General features: G+C 57.9%; 1 protein-coding gene across 1 annotated transcript; it reads left to right on the top strand.

Moving 5' to 3' along the window:
- The first annotated feature begins 3,386 nt into the window (after window positions 1-3,386).
- HOXC12 (homeobox C12) lies at window positions 3,387-5,000 on the top strand. The gene is made up of 2 exons (XM_032420315.1): window positions 3,387-3,993; window positions 4,762-5,000. Exons 1-2 carry the CDS (start codon window positions 3,387-3,389, stop codon window positions 4,998-5,000), a joined length of 846 nt encoding a protein of 281 aa, XP_032276206.1.
- The last annotated feature ends 3,568 nt before the right edge of the window (window positions 5,001-8,568 follow it).

Genomic DNA, 8,568 nt, shown 5'->3' with positions numbered 1-8,568 from the left:
CCGACAGAAGGCGCGGGAGAGGCGGCGGGGCAGCCAGCTGGTGGGTGCGCGGGAGCGAGGGCTGCCTCGGGTCTTCAAGGAAAGCCTTGGGCCGCATCCTAGCCTTCAGTTTTAATTAACCCCTGAGTTAATGAGCGGGGCATGGTTGAGCCAGGCCAGCTGCAGCAGGAGCCGGCGGCTCAGGGGCCAGCAGGCAGGCCGCCTCTTCCAACCGTGGGATTTGATGAATGTGCGGGAGAGTGGACGCACAGAGCCCTTAGCAGTTCCAGAGCCTGGGTCTGGCCAATTACAGTTTTGCGTATGGGCTGCGAAGTGCGGGTGGATAAAACTCGGCTAGCCGCGGCCGCCCAGCGCTTTGGGTTGCGAGTCCCCCCCTCCCCCCGTCCCCTCCCCGTAGCCCCAGCTGGTTCTTCGCAGGCGGCTCCCGCCGTGGCTGGATTTAAATTTGAAGCTTCGCACCCGAGCCTCCCGCCGGCCCCGGGGACCCAGGCTGGGCGCGGCGCTCTGGGGCGCGTTTGTGGGAGCCCGGGTTAAGGAAGGGGCTGAGCGGCGAGAGTGGTAAGGTGTGCCTTAAAGGTGGGCAGATCCGCGGTGGTGCACTTAGATTGCCTGGGTCCTCGCCGGGGTCCTGAAAATCCCTAGGCTCACAATGGGCCTCGAGGAGCAGGACACTGGGGATGAGAACGTAGCTGATGGTTCCCAGCAGCTCTCCCTGAGGGGAAATCACGGTCAGCCGCACGCAACGAAGAGGGGTTTGTGCGTGTGCCATTGTCCACAGAGTGGAAACCTGGGGAAAATGCCCTTTTCGGATGGGGCCAAATCGGAGGGGGAGAAACTGCGTGCCCGGAGGAAGGAAGCCCTCACTTCGTTCTCAGTTCCCCCAGCGTTGCATCTGCCGCCCTGTGGCCGCCGCTCCGTGTGCTCTGCGGCCTGGCCGGAGGGCAGCGTGCAGGGCTCTGGGCGGGAGGTTTTCGGGCTAGAGAGGGACAGGGAGAGGCTGGGACCTTCCTCCTGGGGTCCCCTTTCTGGGAGACTGGAGTCATCTGGAAGGGTAAAAGAGGACGGGAAGAAGCCTCTGCCCCACGAGGACTAGGGATGACTTTGCGCAGCTCAGCTCGGCATCCCTCATACCAACAATAGCCGCCGAGCACCGAGGCCTGGAGGCCTGGAGACCTTGCTGCCGGCGCAGTGTCTGATTGAAAAGAGCAACAGTATTCAAGTCACACCCTGTTTATCTTTAGGACCAAAATAACCCCCAAATAAATTTTTAAAAAATTTTTAAATTTTCAGTGGTGCTCATTAATGCATCTTGAAAAGGGGGGCATACATAGGATGCTGGAGATGCTGTGACGTGGAATTTGCAGCTCAGGGATGCTCCTTTCTGCAGCCGCGCAGCCCCTTAATCAATTAAGCACAAAAAGGCCAATCCAGGCGGTCTCCTGCCCGCTGCTCGGCGCCCCGGCTCGCGCCGTTCTGACTGGAGGTGACTGCGCGGGGCTAGCATCTCACGCCTCGGCCTCGGTTCCGGCAAGTGGGCCCGGCGGGTGCCGGGCGCGGGGCGGGCTCCTGGGGGCGGGAGGGCCCTGGCCGGGCGTCCCGGCAGCTGGGGCGGGGAAGGGGAAGCGGGCGAGGGGCGGGCGCCGCGCTGCGAGCCCTGAGCTGCGCCGGGCAGGGCGACGTTCGCTCGTGCGGACACATTTCTGTCCGAGGGAGCAGTTCTGGTTTGGGATATGAAATCGCCCGGCGAGCTGTGGAATTCCAAGAATCTGTGTTTCTCTCTGCCGCGTCCTGCAGAGGAGAGGGAGAAAAAGGGAGATGAGAATCTTCGGCTTCGGTCTGCTTTTGTAGCTTCGGCTCATTCTCAGATACTTAACTTTCACCTACATGGGTTTCTTTCTGCCATATTCTCGCGGAGACTCTCGGTTTCTCCAAATTTCTCTAGATCGCCCGGTGGTTTCCGCATTTAGACGTTTGCTGAACTATCTATTTTACCTTATATTACTCAAAGCCGTGCATTGCATAGGAGCCTGAGACAATCAAATAGAAATCCGAGTATTTTGTCTACTAGACACCAATTGAATACACCCAGTTTTGAGGGCTTTGTTTTGGTTTTCACTTTAATCCATTTATCTGTGTTCTGTGGACTTGGTTGAGATGGGATTGTGGTTTCCAGATGTCGATTAATCTCATCAATGGCCAGCATTAGATTCTCAGCCTTCTACGGAAGGAGCTGCTGAGGTTAGCACCATAAATATAATTTAAAACCCCAACAAGATGATTCTCCGGAGCCTCTCCCTCACCCCCGGCACATCTACTGGCATTGGCATTGCTCTCTGATGGTCCCAGCAGCAGGCTGGGCTGGTTCTTGGGTGTGGGGGGGTCTCTTCTGCAGCGGGAGTCGCGAGGCTCTCAGGCCAGCCAAGCCCTGCTGGGGTCCCAGAGCCTCTTGCTGCAAAGACTCTGGAAGACCCCCAGAAGCCCATCTGACCCACAGAAGTCACAGGCAAGAGTAGTTCAGGCCCCCAGATTTTCAAGAGCAGGTAGTCAGGTCCACATAGAACTGGGCACCTCCTTTTTTCGACTTCTTCTGCCTCCTTTCTGCATCTCTCCTCTAACAATGAGTGGAAGTGTGAGGCTGGGGTGGCTCCCAGCTCCGGGGGAGGGAGGGTGGATGCCCAACACTAACAATTCTCCCATAGTCCTTCCTAGAGGAGAGGACCCCAAGTGTCTCCCAAAATTCCTGAGGAGAAAGAGCTGAGGAAGAGGAGCACAGCAGCGGCAGGGCTGGGAAAGACAGTGGCAGGGAAACCTGTCCTTACCCCCACTTTGCCTCTACTGTAAATAAACCCGGAGCCAAAGGGCTCATCCGTCTCCTTAAACAGCCAGTAAACTTTATATGACACAATATCTAATAGTAATTTATTGGGGAGATATTGTAAATTCCAACGGTTTTAGTTAATAAAGGAGCTAATTAAAGAAGGACAGGCTGTGCTTGGCCAGCTGTTGGCGAGAAGATAATACATCTGGGGGGGGGGTGCATGGTGCAGAAATGCGTATGTGTGGGTATTTTTGGTGTGGCTTTTTCCTTCTTGCCCCGTGTCGGGCGATTGCCTCAGTCTCTGCATTAGGTTTTATATGATATTTTAAAAAACCAGAATCCAGCGAATAAATCTGCCCCCGCGTTTTGTCCCCCCCCACCCCGACTGGGGAAGGGGGAAGTTGGAGTTGGTGCGGGGTGGGGGGTGGGGGGGATTCGCTGTCCCCACCCATCCCCCTGGCGGCGGCGCCCACGTGAGCTGGATGGCCAATGGGTGGCCGGCGCAGGTTTAACTATGTTTAATGTCAGATAGCAATAAAGTAGAAGCTGCCGGTCCGGCCCCGCGGAAATGGGCGAGCATAATCTCCTGAATCCCGGGTTTGTGGGGCCGCTGGTGAACATCCACACGGGAGACACGTTCTACTTCCCCAACTTCCGCGCGTCCGGGGCGCAGCTGCCGGGGCTGCCTTCGCTGTCCTACCCGCGCCGCGACAACGTGTGCTCGCTGCCCTGGCCGTCGGCGGAGCCCTGCAATGGCTACCCGCAGCCCTATCTCGGCAGCCCGGTGTCGCTCAACCCGCCCTTCGGCCGCACGTGCGAGCTGGCGCGAGTGGAGGACAGCAAGGGTTACTACCGCGAGCCGTGCGCCGAGGGCGGCGGGGGCCTGAAGCGTGAGGAGCGCGGGCGCGAGCCGGGCCCGGGAGTCGGGCCGGGGGCAGCGCTGCTGCCGCTGGAGCCGTCGGGGCCGCCCGCGCTCGGTTTCAAGTACGACTACGCGGCAGGCGGCGGCGGCGGCGACGGTGGCGCGGGACCCCCGCACGACCCGCCCTCGTGCCAGTCACTGGAATCCGACTCCAGTTCGTCCCTGCTCAACGAGGGCAACAAGGGCGCCGGCGCGGGCGACCCGGGCAGCTTGGTATCGCCTTTAAACCCCGGCGGCGGGCTCTCGGCCAGCGGTAAGGACCCCGGCCCGCTCGTGCGGCGTGCGCAGGACCGGACCGCTCATCCGGGCGGGCGGGGTAGGACTGAGCTAGGGCCGCCTGCGGTGACCGATGTGTGGTGAGGGAGCGCTTCTTTTAAAAAGAAGTACGGGGTGGGGGGGGGTGCGCCTATAAACATGTAAATATCCCCATAAAAGAACTGCAGAGAGTCCCCTTTTAGCCGACCTGCGGCTGGAGGGGCAGGGAGCTCCGGAGAAGGGGATTCTGACAGACATTTCCCCAGGCCTGGGGGTGGGCGGTGGGGACCCAGAGCTTGGTCCCCGCTCTCTACGGCCTCACCCTCCGCCTTCGCACAGGCTCCTACCTACATTTTTCCTCTTAAGAAACGCCACTGGACCCGGTTTACTCTGGCCACTCGCTCCTGTCTGTTTTAGCTGATCAGGGACCCCATCCCGGAGGATGTGAAGGGAAGGGGCCAGGATATCCGGGAGAAGAAGAGGTTTGGGGAGAAGGGAGGGGATCGGAACACAGAAGGGTCAGAGATAGTGCAGTGGGAGGTAGGGTTGAGGAGGCAAGGAGGAGTGAAAGGGGAAAAAGAGAATGCTGAAGCTGGGGGAGTTGGTGGGGATGAGGGTCTGTGTAGAAGAGAGGAGATGAGACAGGAGGGCAAGGGCCTGGGATTGGGCAGTAGGCCAAGGTGACAAGGGCTGGGGAAGGACCAAGGGCACTGGGCTTGTCACGTCTCGGTCCTGTGGCCAACACTGCCGGTTCGTCTCCACCCAGGCGCGCCCTGGTACCCGCTGCACAGCCGCTCCCGGAAGAAGCGCAAGCCCTACTCGAAGCTGCAGCTGGCGGAGCTGGAGGGGGAGTTTCTGGTGAACGAGTTCATCACGCGGCAGCGCCGGAGGGAACTCTCAGACCGCTTGAATCTTAGTGACCAGCAGGTCAAGATCTGGTTTCAGAACCGGAGAATGAAAAAGAAAAGACTTCTGTTGAGGGAGCAAGCTCTCTCCTTCTTTTAGGGGGCAAGACACGGGCACCGGCCCCAGACTGAGCCTGTCTCTGGCAGAGAGCAAGAGGGGGCGCTGCCTGGGACACATTCCCCGCTTAGAACGCCAGGCATCTCTGGCAGGTGCTCCCTGGACATCCTCTTGTCTGTTTTGTTTGTGGTTCCCTCCCACACACACCCCCCTCAGCAGGCTCTGCCAGGTCCCAGAGAGAAGGGAAGAACCCAGCCAGGGAGGGAGGTGCTGCAGGCAGGGGATAGGGACAGGGAAGGCTGAGGTGCTGGGGAGGGGCTGGTTTGCAGTGGGACTGGGGCTTTTGGCCTCGGGCTGAGGATCTGGAGGAAAGGTAACCAGGTGCTCCCCCCACCACCACTTTCCTTCCATGGTCTTAAGTCAATCAGCCTGCTGTAGGCAAAAGTGGGGACAATGGAACCAAGGCTCCCCAAACTCCCAGTATTTGGGGTTAGGAGAGGAGGGAGCAAGAGTGGAGGATCCGTGGAAAGATTGGAAGGGGTTAGGGTAGCTCTGGGAGGGCAGGAGGAAGTGTGGGGACCTAAGAGGAAGTGCAGTTTGGGAGAACACAGTGATCAGTAATGCTCAAGTCCACTGGGGTCTGGTCCTCTAGGCCTGGACACCGAACAGACGGAGGGACAGGCGTTTGGCAGACCTGGCTGCGGACAGGGCGATCATCAGCCTTATGTCCCCTCTAGGGCAGCCTGCCCGAAAAGTCTCCTGGTCCCCTTTCTCGAAGGCCCTGCCCACCCATTCGCTCACAGGTGTGTTGCCATCCACTCTTCCCGCCGCCCAGGCGGCTGCGGACCGGAAGCCGCAAGCGCGGGATTGCGAGCTGAGCGGATGCAGCTTCAGGTTTAGTAGCCACCCCAGGAACCCCCACCTGGCCCTCCAGGAAGCCCAAGAGGCTGTGAAAGAGGCTGTGAAGCCCAGCATTGACTGACCGGGAGAGTTTCTGGCAGCCGCGGCTACCGCCACTGATTCTCCCTTCCCCGCTGGCGTTCACGGTCACGGCCGGCCACAGGCTGGACCGGCATAATTTACGAGGCAGGAGGAGAATCTGCCCCTAAAGTGGCTACCGGCCGCGGAGGCCCCTGCTCAGCCCGGGTTTCCCAGGCTGGTGACAATGAAGGAGGGGGGCGCTGCTGCCCCCCACACAACTCCTTTCTCTCTTTTACTCATCCCCACTCCACCCGCCCCCCAAAGTGGCCCTTTGTCTCAGGATCGGCTGCCTCCGCCTCCCCCTGGCCGGCAAGCCGCCGAGTACAAGGACCAGAGCAGAAGGAGGGGCACATCCCAGAACTGCTTGGAAGCCAGAGTGGCTTCTTCAGCCCAGGGCCTTTTATTCATAGCCCCCTTCAGGCCCCAGCCCCAGCCCAATAGATCTAGGCTGGCTTAGGAGAGAGAGGCAGTGAAGAAGCCCCACCGCACTTTCCTGCACTCCATTTTTATCCCTCTTGGTGAGAGTCCCTCAACCTCCCTGTCTGCTGACCCATGCTTGCCAGGAGTAAGAAGGTGAGAAGAGGGGACTGATGGGAATTAAGCCCAGCACGCACAGTGTGAACTGGCCTGCTAGCTTGGTGTTCTTCCTGCCTGGGAAGAGTCTCCCCTAACCCACCCTCGACTGGCAATCCACAGAGCCTCCCAGTCTCCCACCAGCACACAGCTTCAAGTCCCTGTACGGGATTGTGCAGAGGCATGGCAAACAGAGGCACAGCGGAGCCCAGCACCCCCATTGGGCCTATGCCACTTTCCTGACTGTACTTGTAAGCGGTCAGCCTCATGTCCCCAAATATAGCCCTGCAGAGTGGCCGTACAATCACTTGCCCTCATCCCCCACTGGGCACCTGACACACTTCCCCACTGATATAAACTTGTTTTGCCTACATACAAGTTCGGAGAAATCAGCACCATTCCAGCTGTGGGCACAATCCCTTCTGGGCTGGCCCTGGGTATGAGGCACTCGCCCCTTTGCCTGGTCACTCATGTACCCCTTCATGCAGCCCCTCCTGTGACCTTGTGGGCTCTGGGGTGCTGGATTCAAGCTTCACCACTCCAGCCTGACTCCCACAGCCTAGTAGAGAAAAGAGACCAGAACACTCCAAAAGGGGTGGGGGTACAAAGATATGCAATATTCTTTTCCTGTCGCTTTAAACTTGACTTTTGTGAGCTTCTCTGTCAATCTGCGTCCTGTTCTCTTGTGTCCGTTGCTAGTACCTAGTGTAGTCTCTGTGGGTAGATGCCCTTCCCAGCTCTCTGTAGTGTGCCCTCCTATTCAACCGTCTGTCTTTAGCACGTTTTCCCTTTATATAGTCCTTGTACAGAGTTGCTTCATCATATTAATAATAACAATTAAAAAATGACTGAACAATGATGTGATTTTTTTGAGAAAGAATTTTAAACTGGCTCCCCACACATGGTCTCCTCTGCCCAGAAAGAATGGGATCCCCATTCCTAGCAGCTCCCCCACTTGATTGTCTCCAGCTCAGGTGAATAATAAAAATAATAAATGTATAATGATAAAGGAAGAACAGTGCAGGGGCAACAAAAATATACGAGCAACCAAGATCTGTTGATGAGCTGCCGGCTCTAGTCCCAAGCAATTACTAGCAGAGAGAAAATTGGGGGGATAGAAGATTGGGGGGGAGGAGAGGGATATCTGAGGAGTCATGGGGTCATAAAAATAATGTAGACAGCCCAGAGGAGGCTGAAGCCACCTTCAGGGCCAGAAAGAGGAAGTCTGAGCTGCAGGATCTCCAAGAAGTGAAACCACAGTAGGGGCTCAAGCAGGTTGGAGCACGGATAGCAAGAGTGCCCTGGGATATGGGGCAGGGGCTGGTGGAACCACACTTTAACCCCAGGGTCTAACCCCATGGCTTCACTCTGAGAGCACATTTCGTGCCCTGCAAAATGACTAGGTAGGGGACTAAAGACCTCTTGGAGCTGGCGAAATAGGCTTCATCTCTCTCAGCCAACAACCCTCTCTGAGCCTTGCCAGAGAGAGGCCCAGGTGGAAGCCAGAGTCTGGGTTCTGGTAGAGCCCATGGGCCCCCTGCACTTCCACTTCACCCCTTCCTTCTGGGTGGGACATCCTCCCTCTGCCTCCACCCTTGTGCCTCTGGTCCCTGAGTTTCCCTTTCTCACAGCCTGGCTCCAATCAGGGAGTCTCCTCCAGAGTCCCCCTCCACCCTCCTGGGACTGCTTTGAAATAGCAGGGGCCCCCACCAAGCCCAGCGTCCAAGCCACACCTCCTGCCTTGAAATCTTTCTCTCTCTCTCTCCCTTTCTTTCCTTACTCCTAGAAAAACTAACAAATTTAAATTGAATCCCATTCTCCTTTTGCTCCTAACACACAGCTTGTCTTGTGCAGCTGAGGGATTTGGGCAGGAAGGAAGATCCCAAGCTTTGGGGGGTCACTCATACAAAGGCCTCCACAGAGTACAGGCAAAGCTGGGGACAGGATAGCTTCTGGTAGCCATGAGCTGGGAGAGGGACTGGGTGGCTGGCTGTGTCTGTGTCCGAATTAAGGAGGGGGTGGGGGGGCAGGAGTTGAATCCCAGTGAACCCAGGCC

This window comes from Phoca vitulina, unplaced genomic scaffold (assembly GCF_004348235.1).
Source record: "Phoca vitulina isolate PV1807 unplaced genomic scaffold, GSC_HSeal_1.0 scaffold23, whole genome shotgun sequence".
Taxonomy (NCBI): Eukaryota; Metazoa; Chordata; class Mammalia; order Carnivora; family Phocidae; genus Phoca; species Phoca vitulina.
This window is presented reverse-complemented; position numbering and strand designations above follow the sequence as displayed.